Source organism: Zygosaccharomyces rouxii (genome assembly GCF_000026365.1).
Source record: "Zygosaccharomyces rouxii strain CBS732 chromosome F complete sequence".
NCBI classification, from domain to species: domain Eukaryota; kingdom Fungi; phylum Ascomycota; class Saccharomycetes; order Saccharomycetales; family Saccharomycetaceae; genus Zygosaccharomyces; species Zygosaccharomyces rouxii.
Window position 1 is genome coordinate 498,745 of NC_012995.1, and position 23,483 is coordinate 522,227.

The 23,483-nt window shown below is 36.8% G+C and overlaps 11 protein-coding genes across 11 annotated transcripts; 5 read left to right on the forward strand and 6 right to left on the reverse strand.

Moving 5' to 3' along the window:
• Positions 1 to 148: 148 nt before the first annotated feature.
• Positions 149 to 1,231, forward strand: ZYRO0F06028g (uncharacterized protein; the record flags this gene model as incomplete). The annotated part of the gene is made up of 1 exon (XM_002497414.1): positions 149 to 1,231. The coding sequence occupies one exon, from the start codon at positions 149 to 151 to the stop codon at positions 1,229 to 1,231; it is 1,083 nt and encodes a 360-aa protein (XP_002497459.1).
• A 404-nt stretch (positions 1,232 to 1,635) lies between these two features.
• On the forward strand, positions 1,636 to 3,066 carry CRR1 (putative glycosylase; the record flags this gene model as incomplete). The annotated part of the gene is made up of 1 exon (XM_002497415.1): positions 1,636 to 3,066. The coding sequence occupies one exon, from the start codon at positions 1,636 to 1,638 to the stop codon at positions 3,064 to 3,066; it is 1,431 nt and encodes a 476-aa protein (XP_002497460.1).
• Positions 3,067 to 3,361: 295 nt separating this feature from the next.
• RNY1 (ribonuclease T2) lies at positions 3,362 to 4,636 on the forward strand (the record flags this gene model as incomplete). Its single annotated transcript, XM_002497416.1, has 1 exon — positions 3,362 to 4,636. The coding sequence occupies one exon, from the start codon at positions 3,362 to 3,364 to the stop codon at positions 4,634 to 4,636; it is 1,275 nt and encodes a 424-aa protein (XP_002497461.1).
• An 85-nt stretch (positions 4,637 to 4,721) lies between these two features.
• ZYRO0F06094g (nucleobase cation symporter-1 family protein) lies at positions 4,722 to 6,521 on the reverse strand (the record flags this gene model as incomplete). Its single annotated transcript, XM_002497417.1, has 1 exon — positions 4,722 to 6,521. One exon carries the CDS (start codon positions 6,519 to 6,521, stop codon positions 4,722 to 4,724), a length of 1,800 nt encoding a protein of 599 aa, XP_002497462.1.
• Positions 6,522 to 6,817: 296 nt separating this feature from the next.
• Positions 6,818 to 7,399, reverse strand: ZYRO0F06116g (uncharacterized protein; the record flags this gene model as incomplete). The annotated part of the gene is made up of 1 exon (XM_002497418.1): positions 6,818 to 7,399. The coding sequence occupies one exon, from the start codon at positions 7,397 to 7,399 to the stop codon at positions 6,818 to 6,820; it is 582 nt and encodes a 193-aa protein (XP_002497463.1).
• A 715-nt stretch (positions 7,400 to 8,114) lies between these two features.
• PTP2 (tyrosine protein phosphatase PTP2) lies at positions 8,115 to 10,823 on the forward strand (the record flags this gene model as incomplete). The annotated part of the gene is made up of 1 exon (XM_002497419.1): positions 8,115 to 10,823. One exon carries the CDS (start codon positions 8,115 to 8,117, stop codon positions 10,821 to 10,823), a length of 2,709 nt encoding a protein of 902 aa, XP_002497464.1.
• A 348-nt stretch (positions 10,824 to 11,171) lies between these two features.
• KAP120 (karyopherin KAP120) lies at positions 11,172 to 14,261 on the reverse strand (the record flags this gene model as incomplete). The annotated part of the gene is made up of 1 exon (XM_002497420.1): positions 11,172 to 14,261. One exon carries the CDS (start codon positions 14,259 to 14,261, stop codon positions 11,172 to 11,174), a length of 3,090 nt encoding a protein of 1,029 aa, XP_002497465.1.
• Positions 14,262 to 14,582: 321 nt separating this feature from the next.
• Positions 14,583 to 15,869, reverse strand: NPT1 (nicotinate phosphoribosyltransferase; the record flags this gene model as incomplete). The annotated part of the gene is made up of 1 exon (XM_002497421.1): positions 14,583 to 15,869. The coding sequence occupies one exon, from the start codon at positions 15,867 to 15,869 to the stop codon at positions 14,583 to 14,585; it is 1,287 nt and encodes a 428-aa protein (XP_002497466.1).
• Positions 15,870 to 16,239: 370 nt separating this feature from the next.
• On the reverse strand, positions 16,240 to 18,828 carry NAN1 (Nan1p; the record flags this gene model as incomplete). The annotated part of the gene is made up of 1 exon (XM_002497422.1): positions 16,240 to 18,828. The coding sequence occupies one exon, from the start codon at positions 18,826 to 18,828 to the stop codon at positions 16,240 to 16,242; it is 2,589 nt and encodes an 862-aa protein (XP_002497467.1).
• Positions 18,829 to 19,420: 592 nt separating this feature from the next.
• On the forward strand, positions 19,421 to 19,633 carry RPB10 (DNA-directed RNA polymerase core subunit RPB10; the record flags this gene model as incomplete). Its single annotated transcript, XM_002497423.1, has 1 exon — positions 19,421 to 19,633. One exon carries the CDS (start codon positions 19,421 to 19,423, stop codon positions 19,631 to 19,633), a length of 213 nt encoding a protein of 70 aa, XP_002497468.1.
• A 163-nt stretch (positions 19,634 to 19,796) lies between these two features.
• On the reverse strand, positions 19,797 to 22,484 carry MGM1 (dynamin-related GTPase MGM1; the record flags this gene model as incomplete). The annotated part of the gene is made up of 1 exon (XM_002497424.1): positions 19,797 to 22,484. One exon carries the CDS (start codon positions 22,482 to 22,484, stop codon positions 19,797 to 19,799), a length of 2,688 nt encoding a protein of 895 aa, XP_002497469.1.
• Positions 22,485 to 23,483: the final 999 nt, after the last annotated feature.

Below are 23,483 nucleotides of genomic sequence, written 5' to 3' on the forward strand. Positions count from 1 at the left end.
TCGAGTATCTTGCATTATTTTTTTTCCCTCTCTTTAGGTAGTCTTAGGCAACGATTTGTAAACATGAATCTCTAACTTGAAATTCATTGCTCCTGTATTCTGTTGAGAAAAGGTACGAACGTAGAATAAATATATACAACAGATCCCGATGGGAGATTCTTGTCAATTGCCTAAAGTTATCGTGATTGGTGCCGGTGGTGTTGGTATCATCGGTGCTCTTTCTCTTTGTTATAAAGGTTTAAGCAATGTGTCATTAGCCATTAGATCTGATTATGAAATAGTACAAAAGAAAGGTTATAAAATCAGTTCCTGTGACTATGGTCAATTCGAAAGTTGGAAGCCAAACCATGTGTATCGAACCGTAGAGGACGCATCTCAAAGTGGCCAATTTTTCGATTATATCGTCGTTGCTACTAAGAACATTCCTGATGGCCCTGCACATTCAAGAGTCCCTAAAGTGATCCAACCTCTTGTGGAGAGTAACCACGCTCTCAGTGAAGGTCGTCAGACTAATGTCTTGCTGATTCAAAACGGGATCGATATCGAGAAAGAGATTTGGAACGCATTCGATAGAAAAAAGTACCATTTGAACGTTTTATCTGGTATCCAACTAATTGGTTCAACTAAAGTGGCACCAGGTGTGATTGACCATGTTGGTAAGGATCAATTGCAAGTAGGTGCCTTTGAAAGCGAGAATGAAGATGCTGTTAAGGCCGCTAAAAGGTTTGTCGAATTGTATCACAACGAAGGTAAGAACTATGCCGAATTTGATGCATCCGTTCGTTATTCAAGATGGAAAAAACTACTATATAATGCTGCGATCAACACTACAACGTCCTTGGTTAATTTAGATGTCCCTCGATGCCTTGAATTTGGTGTTGATAGGAAAAGCACCGAGGAAAACGTCTTCAGACCTGCAATGCGTGAAATTGTCGCTATAGCTACTACAGAAAATATAGTGCTCGATGAATCACTCGTCACCTTTTTTGTCGAAATTACAAGGCACATTATGTTTAAACCCTCCATGTGCGTGGATCACGAGAAAGGCCAGTTGATGGAATTAGAAGTTATTTTGGGTAATCCTTTGAAAATTGCAAGAGAAAATGGAGTACAGACACCTGTGCTATCCATGCTATATTATTTACTCGTTATGGTTCAAGGACATTTGAGAGAGAAGAACGGATTATTGAAATTTGACGAATCGAAGGCAGAACTAGTCGAAACCAAATAATCCTTGTAATAAATATTAACTCATATAATCATTACAAAAAGGTATGAACTGGGCTCAACTCCAATAACATGTTTATTTGTGCGTGTCTGTCGTTTTTGTGGGCAATATCTTTTTTTGCTGCCCTACGCCGTTTTATAAAGTGTCAGTAAATATGAAAACGACAACAATAAAATAAAATAAAATATAATTAAACAAAGTATAATAAGCATTTTAAAAGAAAAGAAAAAGATAGCGGAGAAATCCAATATCTTTGGGGGTGCTACAGTTCCATTTTCTCTCATTTTCTCTCATTTTTTATATTTTATTTATTTATTTCTTTTCTATTTAGTTATTTAATTATTATATTTTTTATTTTTTTGTAGTAGCATATTGTAAGAAGAATATTACATTGATAGACGCCAAAAATGCCACTGTACATATTGTGGGCATGGGTTACAAGCTTTTTACTGCTCGGTTGTCCACTAATAACTCGAGCGGAGCCTTATGAACCTTCTAAACCAATAAAGTGTCAGAAAGAGCAACAGTGTCCACAGGAATGGCCATGTTGTTCGCCTTATGGTTACTGTGGAGCTGGTCCGATTTGCCTGGGTGGATGCAACCCTAAATATTCTTTTGATAAATTGAGTTGTGCTCCAATGCCAGCACTGCTTCCTCCTCTCAATGATCATTTCGCCGCTAAACCTAATAATATGCCAGAAAGTTCAGTTATATCTCCAGAGGAAAAACTTAAGCAAAGCGGTATAGCCCATTTCACTGACTATTTGGTTACTAAGGATAAAGGTGACGCAGAAAAGATGCTCGATAGTTACAATTTTGTCTACAGTGGTCCAGCTGATGTGGATACTCCTACGGGCGACATTCTTTTAACCATGCCGCCAAAAACTACTGGTAGTTTAATTGCAGGGTCTCAATCATTTTTGTATGGGAAAGCTGTAGTTCGTTTAAAAACTAGCCGTTCTAGAGGCGTAATTACTGCCATAGTTTTAATCTCAGCCGTTGGTGATGAAGTTGATTATGAATGTCTTGGAAGCCAAAGAGATGAAGTGCAAACCAATTATTTTTCCAAAGGGGAGTTGGATTATACAAAGATGAGAAGAATTCCGCTTTCTTCAGATTCTTGGGCTAACTATCACAATTACGAAATCGATTGGAATGAGGAAAGAATCCAATGGATCATTGATGGAAAAGTAGTAAGAACTCTTAGTAAACATGAAACCTGGAATGAAAAATTACAGATATTCAAATATCCACAAACTCCGATGCGGCTAGAAGTAGCACTATGGCCTGGAGGTGCTGCACAAAACCATCCCGGCACCATTGAATGGGCAGGCGGTCCCGTAGACTGGGAGAATTCACCAGAACTAGTGGAAAAAGGTGCCTTTACTGCTCACGTCTCACAGATAGATGTGGTACCCCATCCTAACAAATTTTTACCGGCAATGTCTAATTGCTTAGAAGAGGGAAATAAGATCGCTTATGCCTACGGATCTTCTCCTGGTCATCACTTCAACCAGAACATTCTTGAATGGTATTGCAATATAGTGCCCAACGTACCCGATTATAAGAGTTCTGGTGCTAGTATTCCACGTACAGAACAGTTACCAGCAGCTATCCGAAAGAAGGAGATGATTCCCGTTAAAGTGGAGGAAAATTTCATTCCTGATATTCGTCGCCTAAGTGTTAGACCTAATGGGACTCTCTTATTTAACACCACTAGAAACGATACTTGGTCAAAGCAGTCCCCATCTTCCTCATCAGCATCTGATACATGGCGTCACAACAATCCCTTGTGGAGAATATTCCACCAATTGCGCCAATGGCGTGAACTTATCTAGCATCATTATAGCTATATATATACATATAATTGATGGAGCTAAAATGAACTAAAGTCAGCAATCCGACCTATCAGTAGAATTTAGTAATATTTATATGCCCTTAGCACTTCACTATCTAGAATACTCGAAGCAAAATATGTCGTTTGATAGCGCCGTGCGCTTTTTGTAGTCATGTAGCACGTCATATTTTAGGGGAATATAAGAGATATGTCGAACATAGATTTGAATTAAGATCCTGCTATTCACTATACCACACTCTTAATCTAGTTCAATTACTCTACGGAGCTAGTACGAGATGCATTTACAAGATCTCTGGTCAGTTTTCGGACCAGCTTCTGAATTGCTTGCTAATATCAAAGATGATAATCCCTATTCACCTCACTGCCCCATCAGTTTACCCTTGAGTTGCCAGAATCATACAGGAATATCCGATTCTTGCTGCTTTGAATATCCTGGTGGCATCTTTCTACAGACGCAATTCTGGGATTACGAACCTTCATCCGCAGATCTTGATGACGATCAATTGGAAAGGGAATTGGGTCCCTTGAATTCCCTTACCATCCACGGGTTATGGCCTGATAACTGCGGCGGTGGCTATCAACAGTTCTGTGACTCTAGTGCTTTGATTAGTGATGTGCCTAGTATATTAAACTCAGACCAGTTTAATGGCGATGAGCATGGATTGGAATACAGTGGTAGCGAATTGCTTGAAATTATGCAACGTTATTGGAAAGGTTTAAGGGGCCATGATGAATCGTTATGGATTCATGAATACAACAAGCATGGTACTTGTGTCAAGACAATTAGACCAAACTGTTACTCTCGTTGGGACAACCAGCAGATTAAACAAAGTGATCAAGATTATCATAGACAATCGGTCTACGATTATTACAGAATCTCTTACAACCTTTACAAGAAACTAAACACTTCAGAACTTTTAGCTGAAAAAGGAATTATACCGAGTACTGAGAAAACATATTCAAGAGAGGAGATTGAGAATGCCTTGAGTGATGGGTTCCATGGTCGCCAAGTGCAATTGGTATGTGATCGTAACCAAGCCATTAACGAAGTGTGGTATTACCATCAATTAAAGGGCTCATTATTGGGTGAGCAATTTATCCCTATTGATTCGTTTGGCAAAGGAAATTCATGTCCTGAAGAAGGCATTCACTTCTTCCCCAAGGGCTACAAGGCGCCAAGTAGGGATCCCAAGCTGAGCGGGTACGTGAAACTGAGCGGTCAGAGTGGACATCTGATCAAAAATGGTCATTGGATGGTCAGAGGAACTCCAGCTACATTCCAATTGTTAGATCATCCATTTGGTGACTATTATTTAAAATCAAGAGGCGGATACTGTGGATTTAACGATGTTGGTCAATTACAATGTAATAAGGGGAGGGAAAGAGGTGCTCAATTTGGATACGACGAAACCCATGGAGGCCTTTTAACCTACGGTGATTCATCGGATTGGAACGCCGAGTCACTTCCAAGTGGGATGCGTCAATCACCTATCTATCAAGGCGACTCTGGTGACATAACCTTTAAGTTAAAATTCCAGAAACGCCACTAAGTCTTTTTTCTTTGTGATAAAATGACTATTCACTATAATATTCATAAATAAAATAAAAGTTAAGAACTCTGAATAAATATTTTAGTTAGACTTCACCATCGCGTAGTGAAATCTTAGTTGCAGGTACTTTAATTTCTTCTGAACGCACTTCTTCGCTAGAATTTCTCCCCTCCTCAGCATCGAGAAGTTCAAAAACATCACCATCGATGTAGTTTTCACTACAGGGCAACATGCCCAATTCCTCTCTTTCCCTTTCGCTAAAGCAGTTGAAATAATCCACTGGATCAGTAACTCCTTTCCTTTCATGTTTATCAGGGAAGAAGAATAATATTATAGCATAAAGACCGACGGAAGTTATGGGTATGAAAAACATGTAACCATAATAATAATTAAAGATATTGTTATTTGGTTTCACTTGAGCATTAACAGAATAATAAAGCCCAGGAACACATAGGGCAACAGATGCGAGTACAGGTAAAAATGGTTTCCAATTAACTCCGTAATAATACCAATATGCGCCCTTTTCAGATGTCGAGTAAAAATCTATCAACGTTAAGTTTTGCTTTCTATACCAGTAGAATTCAATGACGTTAATGGCTATGATTGGCGTAGTAAACATACCGAACGAACTGGTGGCATTGAGAAATTGATTTGACGTGTTGTAAAAAGTCCAAGGTTGAACCACCCATGATAATAATTGCATCGCTAGAGTTCCTCTAGTAATATTGATATACTTGGGAAATATTCCTGCTAAATCCATACCACAGGGATATCCGTTTTGTGTCATATTCATAAAGACTTGACACGATGTAAATGCCAACCCGATAAAGAAAGATGCAGCACGGGCCTTTGCATTATAATCGATTTCAAACCATTGTCCTATAATCTCATCGGGTCTCCAATATGCGGTACCATACAGCTGTTTAGATGCAGACGCATAAAGCATACCTGCAAATGGTACAAAAGTACCTGGAATGGAAATGCCCCAGAAAAGACCTGAATAACATGACCATTTACTTTTGGCAAATCTGGAAAAATCTGATTGATTCACTACGGCGGCAGAAACACCTGAATACCAAATTGCCATAGAGTACAACCACATCCATGACCTTTGAGATGTGGATAATGTAACTTTTTCGTACCAAAATGGACCCGGCCCACCATTTTTAGTGATTAGATATGCCAACATACCAATCATGGCTAAACCTGACATACAACAAGCAACCATTGCTGGAATATTTGTATGACGTGGTTTCAACCAAGACAAGGGCATTTGAATCAATTGAAAACATAAAAATCCAATACAATCCCTTCTTGACATGGGGACAGATTCAGGGAATGTATTTTTCATGTAGTAATAATTTTTTGAAAAGGCACTGAAAATCATATTCATATAAAGTCCACCCAACCATGCACCTGATGCGTATTGGACCACTGAAAGACCAACACGAATAATAATACCAAAGTAAGATCCATAAACTCCAAAGATCATTCTTTGATCAATCGTATAACCGACATGATATTTAATACCAGGATTCGAATTTGCAATCGTGTACAATACGATCAACGTATTGCTAATCACAAGAGCACCAATGGATTGTTGAATGTTAAGACCGAGTGACAACACTGCTGATCCAAATGACAATGAAGGTGCACCAAAATTTGGTAACCCCCAAAATGCGAAATATGACCAAAACCCCCATGTCCTTTCATTTGCAGGTATAGGATCTAAATCAGGATTCCTCAGAACACTGATCGATTTATTTCCATGAGGCACTTGTAATTTTTCAGCAATTTTACCCCAAGTAGATCGTCTCGACACGCTTCCATTCGATAGTGCAGATGCAACTATCTCCACTCGATTGGCGTCCTTTGAATCCTGCATTGACGACGTTTCTTAATATGCAGGAGAAGTCCTATGGGGACGTGAACAGTACCGGTATCACCATTTCGATTTGGTCTTGCCATTAAATATGACACCAATGATGCAGCCTACTTCATCAATGGACGTGTACTGTTTATCAAGACTCATAAATCCATCCAGCCAAATCCAAATTGTTATCGATTGCTTTTAAATTGGTTGCGTCTTCTCAAAGGGGTAAAATCTATAAAGTTCGAGGGTCCAAAGAAGGCCGACGGAAAAGTTAGGCCTCCACCTCAAAAAAAAAAAAGAAAAAAAAATTATCTTTTTTGACCTGAAATTTGAATGAGTCTCGTAGTGCTGTCATCGAATGGTGGTGATTCAAATGACACATTGCGATTGTAGTGATCTTGGTTGTTATCAATATTATAGCTCTTTGAAAGCTTGAATTCCGCGAATTCATCTCGAAGATTTTTCAATTGAGATTGAAATTGTAATATTGATCTTTGAAATTCAAACTCCGAATTCTTTTGAAATTGTAAATCCGCTTGCAATCTGCGTATCTGAGCTTGCTGCTCATAGACGAGGCTTTTCAAAGATCTCACTTCATTCATCATGATCAAGTTATCAGAAGTTGGTCTATTCTCCATCATTACTTCCTTCGGTTTCAACGGACTTTTAAATCCCCTTCGTATCTTAGCGCTCTGATCATTAACACCCCCGCCGATGCCGACGCCGATGCCGACGCCAACAGCATCATCAGCATCAGCATCTCCATTTTGATTTTGCTTCATCATAAGATCTTGTAAATTTCTCTTTGATTCCAAATACTGTCTTCTAATATTTTGCAAAGTATCATCGTTCTCAGGTCTGTCAAAAAATTCCCTTGTCAAGTCTGCCATGCTGAAAGGATGTCTTTCCAATGACAAGATGAGATGAGATGAGATGGAACAAGTGGAACATGTACTACTCTTGCTTATACTTCACTTTGTGTAAAGTAAACAATTTTTTTCTACCCATGATACCTTTCGTGTTCTGTTACCCGGCTACACCCCAATGCTTTCTGGAACATGCAGATCGCATGCATAGAAGCATACATTCCTGGAACTATTCCATACATATGCCGATTTCTCCGAGCGGAAAAACTCTTCTTTTTTTATTATCCCTCCTCTCCTTACCCGGCCTCACAATTTCGTAAACTGAGACCATTTATTATAACCAATATTGAAAGGATTAGAAAGGGTTGTTTTAAAAGGGAATTCCAATAATAACAAACACGACTCTAAAAGGAGGCTAATAACTTCGATATTATTTCCAACATTACAGAACATCTATTGTCAGGACTTTATTTATTTTTAGATCAATACTCGTTCTAATTTTTTCTCACTAATTCTTCCCCTTAACCTCGTTGTCCGTAGCCCCCTCCGTGCGAGCGTTTTAGTGGTGAATTTACTATACTACACCAAATAATTGATACTATACTGTAGTATAGTAAACTAGCCTCTAATTACTTACAAGTTAGTATCAAGAAATATTCAACAAGAAGAGTAATAACTAGGACCTGGCAAATAACTTATTGATTGCTCAGGAGAGATTTCCAAAAATACCTTAAATTTTATGACAGTGGTGGCTTTTGATAGTCAGAGGATGACTGAAAATAATATTAATGATACAGCTGATGTCAGTAGTAGCAGCAGCAGTGCTAACGATACTAGTAGTAATTCTACCACTGCTACTGCTACTACCACTACTATGCATACCGACAATCCTAGTATGAATATTTATTCCGCTAACAATGTTATAAGATCAACGGGTAATGGCACCGTTACAAATGGAGGCGGAATTCCTCGAATAACTCCTAAAGACGGTAGGGGTCCCTTCATTTCTATTGGATCAAAAGGTAAAGAGACAGTTGATCTTTTGACCTCCAAAGATCACCAAATTGATGAACTACAAAGTTGTCATAATATTAATGAAGTTAAAGTCGATAGTGATGTCAGTGATAAAACGGTACTGATCTTTGATCTAACTACCAACGGATTTCTGCTTTCACCTGCAGCAGCGAGACAACAACCAAATTTTGATGAAACTGTTGATGAGAATTGTGCATGTGTTAATGGCGAGGTTTACAGGATTCATTTATCGTTACCAAGTACGTTAGTTAGAAGGCCGAAATTTGATTTTGAAAAGTTGTTACAAACAGTCATAGACGATTCTAAGAGATCAAAATTGATTAATTTGATAGAGAATTGTAGTACATTTTTGTTTTATGACGGCTCAAGTACGATTTCCAGTTGTTCTACTCCCACCTTTTACCTAATTAAAAAATTCAGCGTTTTTCTACGTGAAAAATTGGGGAAAAATCAAGTTAGACTTTACATCTTAGAGAAAATGGATAAATCGGGGGTCAAAAATTTAGGGAACAATGGTCCTAGTAATAGTACGAGTGATGACAAAAAAGCAGCTTCAACAAAGGCTAGCCCGCCTAAAAAATTAAATTTAAGCATAAAGATTTTACCGAAAACAACTGACAAAATGTTCATTCAATCGATTAAAAAAGATACGGTCCACTATTCACCAAATTCTTTGAGAAGGTTTTTCAAATTTAATATTCCAAATGAAATTGAACATAACGATGAAATTTTACCTACTTGGTTAAAACCATTTTCCGACAAGAATAGTGCAGATTCTATCTTACAGAAATTGTTATCAAATTTTGAATTTTTAGAAAATTTAGAATTACAAAGATTAGAAAAAGGTTTAACTACAGAGACTAGAAATGGTAATGGTCAGTCTTTCAAGAATTTACAAGATTCTAAATCATATCATAAAATTTATTCATTGTCCAATTTACAAAGAGAATTCAACAAGCAAAAAAAATTAACATCATCGAGGCAAAACAACGGGTTATCATCTTCGTCAAATTCATCACAAATTGAACCTACTTCAGATTTGAAAGTCTGTATACCTCTAGCAAGTTCTAATGGTACAACACCAACTAATAATAAAATCGATAATAGCCATTTATCACCTTATGTTGATACCGATAGTAGTGAGTCTTTGTTAACACCAATGGATAGTTATGAAATGTCACAGGGGATTCAAGCGTTTACCAAGAACAGATATTCAAACATTTTACCTTATGAGCATTCAAGAGTTAAACTTCAACCGTCACCGATTGGAGGACCGAATGGCGGTATCAGCTATTCTAATACAAATAACAATAATGATTCAACTCATCAGCATCACTCTCTTAATCAACATCCTCATCCTCAGCTTCATTATAATGACAACGATACTAAAAACAACAATACCTTTCCAAGTATTACTGTCAAACCACCTAGACAAGAGGCTAGTGAAAAAATCTCAAGCAATAACAATAACCGCAAGAGAAGAAGTTCTTCGATTTCTTATTTTAGTCAAAAGCCAGATGTTTCTAACGGTAAAGCTCAAGATACCAATGATACCAATAAGGAAAATTTCAGCGACTATTTTAATGCAAATTATTTGAAGATACCTCAAGTAAATTCGGATTTTAATTACATTGCTACACAGGCACCTTTGCCTGCAACGGTAGATGATTTTTGGAAAGTAGTTTCCATTAACCAAGTTAAGGTGATAATTTCTTTAAATTCAACAGATGAACTTTATATGAGAAAATGGGACATTTATTGGAATAACAATCGCTCTGATAAGAAATATAACATTGATATCGTGGATACTTTTGAAAATGCATGTAATGTTGATGGTTGCATTTTAAGAATTTTCAAATTTTACAAAAATGGCGATGATGTTGATGAATCTGCAAAGTCTACTGTTTTCCAACTGCAGTACACTAAATGGCTAGATTCATGTGGGATTGTAATGGAAGACATCGTCAGTCTATGCCGTATTAAAAACATGCTGCTGCATAATCCATCGGAATTACTGACAGATTTAAGGAATGGTAATTCCAAGGACACTGAAAAATATAGTAACAAAGCTTGGGCTAAAGAATTAAAGAGTTCCGAGGATCCAGATCCCTTAGGTCCATTCAGAAAATCTCCTGTTCTAGTACATTGTTCTGCAGGTTGTGGTAGAACCGGTGTATTTATCACTCTGGATTTCATTTTAAATGTCCTCACAGAACCAACAAACTCTAGGAATAGTATAGATGTTTGGAATATGCAGCAAGATTTGATCTTCATTGCTGTAAATGAGTTAAGAAAACAGCGGATATCTATGGTGCAAAATTTAACTCAGTACATTACCTGCTATGAGTCTCTCTTGGATTATTTTGCACTTGAGAGAAGAAAAGAACGAGGTTCGGTTGAACAATCGGTATAACGGGAGTAAAAGGATTAAAAGGATTAAGAAACAATAAAATGGCACAAAAAAAAAAAAAAAAATCTTTTGGTTGCATATAAACGCTGATTATCTGTGAATTGCAGATGATCTTCGTCTTTGATTTTTTTTTTTTTTTTTATTCTACTAACTTGTTTACTGTTGACATGTCGCAGTAACTGTGTCAACGCTTTCAATGGGTAGACAACGTAACCTTCGGATTTTTGCGTGAATGTCATTGTTCTTCATTTAGTTGGTTTTAGGTAACTTTACAGATTTTTTTTTTATATAGTCAAAAAAAAAAACAAGGTCAATGATACAAGGAACAGAGAAATAGATTATCCTTTTAATCTACTTTTGTGATGGTATGCCAAGAAATAACTGTAAATTTTCCATTAGGCTCACATTGACTGAGTTTAACAATTCTTGATATTGTGTTCCCATTTGGGTTTCTAAAAATTGTAAAGTTTGTGTGATAAATGATTTTAGGCCAACATTATGAGCAGGATCGTTTTTTCTGCATAACTCGTGATATCTTATTTGCTCAGAAGTCAATGGATATTCTGGCGACATTTCAGTAACTAAGTCATTCAAGTGGTATTTTTCACAGTCCCCATCATTAGTTTCGTTAATCTCTTCAAGCATTTCAACCCACATTGCAACTATTACTTGAAATTCCGATAGAACTGGATACAATCCAGTTCTCAATAAACTTGAAATACCCAAGATATGCACCTTTTTCACCTTTGGATCGTAAATTTCTCTAAAACAGACAATCCAAATGGATAAGAATTTATTAACAATTTCATCCAGAGACATCTCTTTGATGACCACTTTTCTCTCTGAAATGGGCAAATCCTGGTTTTCTGCAAGACTTAGTGATCCTTGATGATATACTGCAATGAAATCTATCAAGACTTGTGGATTCAAATATGCAATTCTTGCAGCGATTTGTATGACTTGTGCACATTGGTAATTGGATAGTGATTCCTCTTTGAAGACACTGTCCAAAATAGCCTTGAGAATACCGGATTCATGGAAACTTTCAAATAATGATCCTTCAGTATCAGTAGAGCTAACCAGTGTTAAATTTTCCCAAATCTCCAGTAGTAATTCAAAGGAATCGTCCCTTAATTTTAAGAAATATCTGGTTAACTGACTGAATATCTTGATAAAAGTGGGACAACTGAAAAATTCCTGACTGTTCAAAATCAACGAGTAACTTTTGACAATCTCCAATAACGTTGGTAAAATTTCAGTGTGCGAATCAACACCAAATTCTAATGATGGTAATAATTCAACAAATTTTGGATCTAAATTAGCTTCAAGGACCGAATAGTTTTGTAGTAAAGCTCCCCATAATTCATAACCATCTTCATTAACTAATTGGTATATTGGAGATGATGGATCGCATGATTGGGCAACAATTGGTAATGCTGTGGACCAGGTCAAATGTGAATGAGAGCCTAGAGATGTTACAAGATTTTTAATCAATCTTAAAAGACCATTGGAAAGAATGTATTCAGAAACATTACTGATTGAAACTTGCCATAATTCAGGGACTATTTGTAGAATTTCTATTAACAATTCTTTACTGATTAATGGTTTCGTTTGAATTATAATATCACTCATAGTGTTCAAAATGTATAATCTTGTCTCCGTTAGGGCTACAGAAGGAAGAACTTTCCTGAGCAAAAGGGTCATCACACCATTCAAATAAGGTTCAAATGTATTTTTCTCGAAATTCCAATCATCGATCATAGTCCTCAATGCCTGAACACATGTTAGTAAGACCACTGTATCGCTTTCTTTCGCTAGTAATTTGGTAAAATATTCATAGCATAATTTTTTACTATCTTCAGAGCATTTCACTGTTGACCATTCATTGATGATCAAACAAACTCTTCTTCTGACTACTTTTGCTTCATTTTCCGTTGAAGTACGGGAATTTGCCTCTGGCAAAAATACTTGAGTCAGCAATCGATCAAAATCGACCATATCACTCACTGCAGACACGCTTAATTGGAAACTTGCGTAAATTGCATCCTTACTCAAAAATCCTTCTAATGTATTGGGTAAATTTGCTGCATCGTTTTCAATTTTCCTCAATAGATATGGGACCAAGAGTTCTGGAAAGGAATTTATCAAATCCTGAAAGAAATTTTCCGCACAAGCTCTAATTTGATATTCATAACTAGAGGAGAGTTGTTCATTTATCCACTCCTCAGGGTCCATGAACCAACTTTCTAATTCGGATGGACGTAATTTCAAATACCATGACATTAATATGTCTAGCAATTTCGTTACCAAATTTTCGTTTAAGAATTCAGTAGCGGTTCTTTGCATAGCGGCATCGATACTCAAACGATCACTCCTTGCTTTCAATACAACCGCCCCTCTCTTATGAATGAAATTAATTATTCTTTTTAAAATTAAAAATCCTCTTATTGCAGTTTGTTCCCAAAAATCACCGGTAATTTCAGGATTCTCATTATAGACATCTGACGCCCTGTCGAATAACAACTTGGTGTATGCAATCAAAATTTGTGTGGAACATGGTAGAAGGATAAAGTTTGCAGGGGAATTAGTGATTACGTTGTAATACAGTTTCCCATAACATCTAACAAATTTATCGTAGATGTCAGATCTTTTAAAATCATCTTGATGTGATATTAATAAATCAAAGTGAGTTACAGTCACTTTCATGAACTCGCAAACGGCTTCATCTTTCTGTGGCCTTTCATACCCATCTGCTACAATTCTTCTCAATACTTTTAATGCTAAATATGACACTTGCTGACTTGCAAGACTATCTTCATCACTTCCTAAGCTTTCTGTCCATACGTTGAATGATTTCAAATATATGCTTACAATTAATGAAAAAATCAAAGGAACTTTACTTTGCATTGCTGGTTTACATCTACCAATTCTAGCTGATCCCAATATTTTGATAATCTGATTAACATGCATCAAACTGTTATAAACCTTAATGGTACTATTCATCAATTGCTCATTTGCAAATAGTTGTTCCAATTGTTCAAAAAGGTTTGGCCATTCTACGGGGAAATCATATCTTGCAATACGTGCCGTTGCCTGAGCATTTTGAATACAAAGTTGATTATTCTGTTCGTCAATCAGATCAAATAGCCGCGCTCTGATGGATGATTTCTCCTCTTTGCTTATTGCGTGTAGCCTCGTAGACCTCCAATACTTGTCAACACCATTCTTAAATTGAATCACAGAAAGCCACCTTATTTGCAGTGAATTGGAAAGATCTAAGTAGATGGATTGTAAAGTGTAATGGAATCCCGGTTGTGTCTGCCATTCTGATAACTGTCTTTCAGCTAGTCTTTGGACTTCTGATCCGGCGTGTTGAGGATTACTTGCTTGCTCTAACGTTTCCACCAGCGTTAATTCATTTAAAGTGACTGAACTAGTCATAGCGATGAGGATAAGAGTATATCAATGGATAGATGCTAATTTTTCTGTCCCTTCTTTTATTTTATTTCCCTACTTGATCTCACACCTTTAATTGATGCCAATGCTAAACTCTTAGAATTTGAGTCTAAAACACAATTTTGATTAAATCTACAATATAAAACAAATGAAATTAGAAACGAGAGAACTAGTCCATTAAATATATAGTATTATCCTCGATTGAACCAGGCTCATCGTTCACCTTACCAGATGAGACCCCTTCAATATTGAAAATTTGAAGACGTATTGTCCGGGTAAAGTTTAAGAGTTATAACAGTCTATGGGTTAGTTTGACCATCTGTGAGCTTCATCACCGCCTTCCCAGGACCGTTCAATGTATCCCAGTTCCTTTTTAACTCTTTCTACAACTGCAGGATCACCCATGTTCTTGCCCAAGTTATCAGAAATCTTGACGGCATGATTACCATTGACTTCCAATAGTTTAATGACAATATTCAATGGCTCGCTTTTGGTAGCAGGATCGGATTTCTTACGGAAGTCATTGGTAAAATTCGTACCAATTCCAAATGTTGGTTTTAATCCCATTTTCAGAGAGGCATCAGAGTAATTTAATACTTTTTTGACGTTTAAAGAGTCCGAGAAACAGATTGATTTACTGAATTTTGGTAATTTCAACTTATCATGGTAGTGTTTGGAGATTTTTTCAGCATATTCAATAGGATCACCCGAATCTTGTCTTACACCAACATAGTGATCTGAATATGGTGGTTTAAAACTCTCTAAGAAATTATCAGATCCAAAAGTATCTGTTAGGGCTAATCCTGCATTCTCAGGCCCGAACGTATTAATCCAATAATCCATTGAATTCTTATTTGCATGCACATAATCATCAGTAATTGCTGCAATACCCATAACCCATTCATGTGCTACGGTTCCTACAGGCTTAACACCATATTTCTTGGCAAACATAACATTCGAAGTACCCAAGAACAGTTTATGACGCTCTTCAGGTGATTCTTGTATCGATTGTAAAATACCTTCCATGACTATGTTTTGCGCTTTGCTTGATCTACGACGCCTTGTACCAAATTCACTAAAGGAAATTTGATTCTGGAAAAGTTCATCTGCCTTATCTTTGGCTTGCTTCATTTGTCCTGTATAGTCCCAATCATCATCAACAAATTTGAAATAAGCCTCTGAAACGATTGAAAGTATAGGAATTTCATAGAGAATCGTTTCGCTCCATTTACCCTTGACTAGAAGATCTAAACTAAATCTGTCGGAAGCATCAGAGGACCTTTCAGAGGTAAAAATGACTTGATCCTTAGGTCTCAGTTGAAATCCTCTGAGAAAATCTAGATAGTTTTGCGGAAGGTATGGAACTGCTTTCTTCAAATAAGAAATTTCATCTTCAGTAAATCTTAAGTTTCCCATTAATTCCAACTGTTCACGTATCCAGTCTATAGCATTTTGATTAAACAAAAATTGGGACGATCTATTGGTATATTTGTAAACCACATTGGCCTCAGGGAAGTTGGAAAACACAGCTGCATGCATAGTCAGCTTGTACAAATCGGTATCCAATAAGGATACAATAGCAGGGGAACTCATATTGATAAAATTAGTTTCCTGGTAATGGTTAAAATTAATTGAGCGTAATTAGAACCAATACCAGCACGTACTGATTGTTAACAGCTTTATTAACTACTCTTTGATCCAATTTGATCCAATATTCACCATCCACTGTCATGACATTTCAACTGTACACACTATGTAGGTGGCGAAAAATTTCAGTTAGGAAGATGAGGTGATAGCGACGGAAAATCTTCAATGAAATAAAATAATAATAATAATAATGATAGATTTTTAAATATCTTTATAAGGTTTAGAAATAGATCAACCGTAATTTTACAAAAGTTTGATTATCTTTATAAATTTTTTCCCATGCTTATTTTACCCTGGCAGTAGCGGCTACATTATATTACGTTACGACTTTCATCACGCAATCGAAAAATGTATCCATTTGCACATTTTGAATGTTTTCGAACATACCAACGAATGAGTTCATATTTAGCACTTTATTGTTGTTATCACCATTGATGAAATCTAATGCAATATCATCTTCGTTGTCCACGTCATCTACTGCAGCTGATGCGCCTTGTTGCTGACTCAATTTTTGGAGTTGACTAGAAAAGTTGGTTTCCATGGAAGCTTCAGAATTTATACCTTCAAGCATTTCAGAGTTCACCGTGGTACCCACAATACCCAATTTACTACTTATATCCAAGAAAATAAAATCCGTATCGTGATTCCAGCCAATCCATGAAATGTAATTTGGATGAACAAATGAACCCACTCTTTGTGACAAACTTGGTTCAAAGACAATGACACGAGCCTTATATTGAGGGGTATCATTATCTTCATGTTGGGCGTCCTTGAGTCTTTGATTTACCACTAGTGCAATTCTCCCAGTTTTCTCATCACAACTGATCAATCTTTCTAAATGTCCGTTTTTATAAACACCGTTCACAAATGGGTAGATGTCAAAACTGTTTACAATGGTGCCCTTGAGTAAATTGATAGCGCTCAAAGTGAAACGTGTGGCGACCACTAAATTTGTATCATCGACCAATCTCATTGCTTGAATCTCGGAATCTAGTGTGAATTCATTTTGTATAGCACTGTTACCACTGGAAGACTCAAAGTTCTTAAAGGTCTCGAAATCCAAGATTTGTAACTTATCATCAAATCCATGGAAAATTAAACTACCATCTTGAGACCACGCTAATGACACAGAATTGCTAAAATGGTTAAAATTAGGCAATGTTAGCTTCCTCAAACACCAATTCTTTTGATAATCGTCGTATTCCCAATATTTGAGTCCACCCTCGTTATCGGCGGTTAAAATACCTTGAGCATCATTGACAGTTGTTGGGGCTGGCAGTATTTTGGTTACAGGTATATTTACACCATGAGGGTCTATTACCTTAGTGATTAGAGACCAATCAGTTTCATTATCATTTTTAGTCCAGAATTTCAAATCGTATCCCAAATCCTTGGAGGATAACAAATTCTCAGGTGGAAACTGCACTTCATAAGTTATCATCCATTCACCATCTTTAGTGAAAACTACGTCAAGCACTACGGGATCTTGGATGTTCAATTCAAATCTAACTTTACCCATAGTGTTATTAACACCTGATGCCACATATTGATAATGAACTTGTTCGTTTTTGTAAAAATCATATGTTTGCACTGCAGATGCATGCGGGAAGAAGATTTGCTTAGTAACTGGATTCACACCTGCTGTGGTGGTAAAATCTTGTCTGGTGCCCTTTTTCAACTTATTCTTTTGTTTCTTCTTGCTCACACTAGAAGTTGATACCGTAGTAGAAGCCTTTGTGGAGACTGCAGATACTGGCATAGAACCAATGTCCACCGGACTGTTAAACGTTGGTAAGGGTCCATTAACAGACACTTTTGAAGTTAGATCTGCTGCATTCAAAAGGATTAATTGATAATCTGTAGAATTCAAGTTTTGAGTCATCTGTAATGCTAAGGAATAAAACTTACCGCCACCAAGTGACTGACAATCAACAACAATACCAGGTAGACGAGGCAAAAATTGTTGTGAGTTAGTGGACAATTGCCAAAAGCTGAGCACTTTTTCCCAACCACCTGATAAAAGGTATGCACCATCATCGGTAAAACCCAATGAAAGCACAGAATCAATGTGCCATTTCAACAGTCTACCCTGTAAATCGGAGACATTAAGTACGTTTACAACACCTGATGCAAAACCAAGCGCCAGCTGAGTACCTGAAGAATCAATAGCCATACTGGAAACGTATCTAGAACTTGGCGAGGCTGCTGAATGTGATGTAGAAATCGATTTCAAAGAAAATTCTTTAACCACTTGTTTGTCCCAAATAGAATAAATTTGTATATGTCTTTGGTTACTCTTTTGGAAAAGGCATGCAATAAATTCTGAATTATTTGACCATGTGGAAAGGATAACGTCATCCAAGATATATTCAAGATTGGTTTCCACTAAATCCCCTTTGATTTGCAAATCGTAAATCTTGTAAGTGAAAGCTGATCCATGAGAACCAATTTGCGAAGTCAATATTTTGAAAGAATTGTCTGAATTTTCAAAAATTTTCGACACAGACTCACCTTCTTCTAAATTAAGTCTTAAAATCTTAGGATTACTGGTCAATTTACCCTTGTAATTTAAACTTATAATACGACCATCATTTGTTAATAGCGTAAGATCGTTCTCCTCCGATGATAATTTTAGTGAAATATCCGCCAGTTGAGCGTTTTCCTTCTCAAAAATTTCTGATAATTGGGGACTATTAGAAAATTTCAAAGTTTTCACACATTGTCTAGTTTCAGTAGAATATATCTTAATCTGATTATTGAATGGAACGATGTAGTTCAACAGATCTGCTGTTAGGCATGCGGTACCTTTACTCGAATGAGATGGATTAGAAGCTCGAGGAAGCGTAATTTTACCACCAGACACTACTGAGAGCTTATACTGTTGGTATACACCAGCTTGAGTCATGGCTAGAGGTGCTAACGATCGAATTTGACGGTATCAATTGATTAATAGAACTATAATTGATGATTTTTCTGTCAACTATTAAAGGCGATGAGGCCAAAAAATTTTAATAGTCGCGTTGTACGTCATAAGCTACAGCCGTGTACACCAATTAGCGGTAAAACCGTAAGAAATATACAGAGGTAAAGACAGTACTAATGCCTAAGATAAATTTTATATGCTCTTTTAATGGTTCATAGTGGCTATTGCTTTTTTCCCGGCTCGAAAATGGCCATTTTGTAAAAATATCAACCGCTCTTCCAAATATTGTGGAAAAAATATAAAATTTTAACCAAAATAATTCAAAAAACCTAAGAATTAATTTCTAGCTCTTGTGATGTAATAAGTTGCTTTCTATTCATTAATGGAAAATGGTATGACGCTCTAAATTTATGACGCTGACATTTTACCTGTCATGCCGTATAAGACGACTTCTAACACTGAAAAAAAAAATCTAATAGGACATGTAAGGAACGATGAGAACAGAGATGAGGTGTAATATTCGATAGAGGTCTCAACATCTCTATCAAATTTGATCCGGGGGTAGGACTTTATAATGATTGTTCCTGTAAGATGCTTTTCATGTGGTAAAGTTGTTGGTGACAAATGGGAAAGTTACTTAAACATGCTTCAAGAAGATGAACTCGACGAAGGTACTGCTTTGACTAAGCTTGGCTTGAAGAGATACTGTTGCAGGAGAATGATTCTAACACATGTGGATCTAATTGAGAAGTTCTTAAGATACAACCCATTAGAGAGAAGGGATTAGGTTTTTCGCTTTTATATTACTGTAGATTATATTATATTTGCATCCCTCGTCATCATGTTGTGTTGACCACTCAAACCATGGTCTATATACATTTATGTAATATCAAAGAAATAAAAAGTAAGATAAGAGGTATTTGTGTGTTTCAGTTTGGCTTGAGTGCATTTTATAGTGAAATCTTCTTGGAAACGCCCTTGTAACTTTTCTTGAATACAAGGATAGAGTCAATTTTTTCTATTGCTAGGTCTAATAGCTCTTTCCTCTTCTGTAGTTCTATATGTCTTGCAATCCTTGGGTCTTCCTTGGCGAACATTTCTACTTGTTCTTCTGTCAAACCGTTTAGCTTCTTATCCAGTTCGATAGGGAAATTGTAAAAGAAATCACTGAGCAACTCAACGTTCAAGAACAGGACCGCTGTGGATGTTAATTTATCACTTACTGCGTTGAGAAAGACTTCTGGACATTGATCCTTCTCTAAAACAGAATTGCATTTGTTTTTCAACAGCTGTAATCGGAATCCCAGTACCTGTAGTCTTTTATTGAGGAAAAGGGCTTCGGATCCACGTTCTAGTAAAAGCTTAGACATACCAAGAGTCTCTGTCTTGCCGGGATCGTTGTGTAAATATGCCATTACTTGCTGTAATTTTTTGCCCCCTATAGAATTTTTAATGGCTTGGAATCTATCGTTACATTGCCTTATTTCTTCTTTCATTAGTAAAACGGAATGTTCACGGGCAATATTCCAATCTCTAGAATCCAAATCGATTTCATATTTGAAAGGTTTGATACAGTTTTCTACTTGGTCTGCAGTAGCGTAATATTTGGCATTCAAAACGTTTACTGCAGTATTGGTTACTAACTCTTTGATCAAATCGTGATTCTTCAGCTGTGTCTCTTGTAAGACATTCTCTAGTTCTTTGAGAATAGCATTAGTGACCAACATCGTAGAAAGACGACCAACACCAACCTTGGTTAAGCTTGAAGATGCCAATTCTAATTTTTTATGCCAATATAATATTTCGTCATCATTATTCATCTTTGAAGATAACTCTTGCAAATTCTCATCCTTCCAATATCTGGTTGCCAAAAAATCTAAAACTTTTTGGTCTAAATCAGCTTTCAAAATCGATTTTAACTCATTCCTATTAAATTTCTCCTGAAATTCCTTTATACCCAATTTGAGAACATCGACATTGTTAAGCAAATACGATTTGGGAGTCAATTGGCGATCGTTGAATTCCACTTTGAATAAATATGAAGTATCATCCAGTTCTTGTTGAATTAACATTGAAGTTGGTTCTAATGCATTAGACATAGAAATTTCTAAAATTTTGATTAGCTTTTCACGCAATTTCTTAGTGGAAACTTGACAATCGCTAAATTGCTTCTTGTGTTCCCTTAGATAGCTTTTCTCAAATTCACGAACAGCAACCTGCTGGGGTTCTATTGCAGCCGATTGTGGAATTTTTCCCTCAGATCCACCTCTATTACCAAAGAGTCCCAAATGAGATCTACCCAATCCAGGAGCCCTTGTAATGACACCAACATACCCCATCTTTAATGGGTATCTCTTATTAGTTAATATGCTATGCCCCACTTCAGGTGGTACTAGATCAAGCTTTGTAATCACACCAATAGTTCTTAAACCTTGTGGATCGGCGGCCTTAGCGGCTCTTAGCGCAGCACTGTTTGCCAAGTCCACGTCTGCCGCAGAGATGGCCAGGATGATATTTGGATCCGCCAAATATTTATTACACAGCTGACGAATCTTTCCTTTCAGTTCCATTGGCTGATCAGCAGCTTCTATCTGGATGTAACCGGGTAGATCCACTAGTGACAAATCTGGGACCCTTGATGATTTTATGGTTAGCTGAATTGGTTCTTCAGAAATTGCTTCTGTTGTGGGTACAGCCATGTTCGATTCCATTAGTATTTTCTTCACTTCTTTAAAATCCGTTAAATTGTAGAGTCTTAGAAGTGGGAAATCGGCGGTAATTTCTTTTGTATTTGGAGTATTCACTAAAGTCAATTCTATCGGTCTTCTAGTGACCATATTAGAACCCTTTGGTAGAAATTCTCTGCCTACGATGGATTCTAATACAGAAGATTTACCAGAAGACTGCGAACCAATCACTACAATGGAGGGTAGTGATAAATGGGCAGAATTGGAATCGATTTTGTTTAAAATGGACCTGATTTCAATCATTTGTTTCATTAAATTCAACATTTCATCCTGTGTATTATCTTCATCTAATCCGTCATCTTCGTCTTCATCTTCATCTTCTCCAGCAACTTTTGTTTTTTCACTATCATTATCAGAAAAGAGTGAAGCAGCAGCCATGGAATCGCCGCCGCCACCACCACCATCATTATTATTGTTATTCCCACCAGCTCCAGAGCCAGTAGCAGCACTATCAGGCAAAATATTCCCAAATTTGTCCCTTACATTTCCGGCGAAATCCCTAAATTGATCCCATTTGTCACTCATAAAACTGTGAGCTTCGTTGGCTTTATAGGCAAAATATGAGCCAGCAGCAGCCATACCACCACCTACGTAGGTGGGAAATTTAACAACTTTACTGATAATATTCGGGAACATAGATGCAAATCTTTTAGAACTTGAGTTCAATGTATTGTAAAACTGAAATTGAAACTTGAAAGGAGATGGTCTAGCATATGAGTGGTAAAAAAGCCTATTGTTATTCGAAGTGGGTAGACTAGAATTTGTTCTTATTGAAAGCCATCTCTGTGAATTTCTACATCTATTAAGAACCAGTATCGATGGCGATACTATTGGTGACGACACTAACCCAATACACCTTTTGGGCAGTTGATTTTGCAACACCTTCACCATACTGATTCTGCAAAAGCCTTCTATGGCCTTGAAAATTGTTATACCAAGGAACTATAAGGGTCTCAAAAGGTAAACAGAGGGTATACCTGTTACTCATCGTAAGACTAGTTCGCTATATCCGATCTGCATATCAAGATGCGTTTACCTCTATTATCATCCCATACGTAGATGTTGATCGCTATATGTATATTATATTCATGATTTGAAATATTTGGCATCTATGTATATCTGATTCTAGTTTCGATTCCAATATATCCTAATCATCTAGTACCTTATTCTGAGATTCTCCTACTTTTATTTGAATCAATTCGAAAATGTCCTAAATTTTCTGATTAAAATTTGATTATAATAATAATTACTGTCCTTTCTTCTTCCGCCTTCAGGTGCTCATTACCAATTCCAGACTCATATAATCCATACCTTGTAATTCTATCTGTCCATTCCCATTTAGACCTTTGCCTTTGTATGTTCTCCATCGGGCCTGCCATTGACATAAAACCTAGAAAATCCACTCAGCTTGGGAATTCAGCGTATGTTTCAATTGGTTGGACCACCTTTGAATCTCTAAAATTGTTGTCTAGATGAGCAATATCAATGATCTGATGCTTCAATCATACAGCTAGCTTGTAAGATGACTGACTGTCTTGACCATTAGCAGTGCTAAAATCTATGCTGAGAAGAACGGTTTATTCAGCACTACTATACAAAATAAGATAGATAGAATTATGTCGCAGATCAGTCTTATCGTACCCTGATTGTATCGTATTTTCACATTGTCTCGACGTGCCGCCTTTGTGTCATTCTTGTACTGCACCTACAGACATAACTAACCTAAGCTAGATCAGACTAAACTGATATGTATGAAAAGCTACAGCTATGTACCGCCCTTGTTGATATTCGAGAACATTTCTACACCTGCAGCTAATCTTCTTTAGGTCTCATTATCGGTCTTTAACATCACATCTCATCACATCTCATCACATCTTGCCTACAACGCGA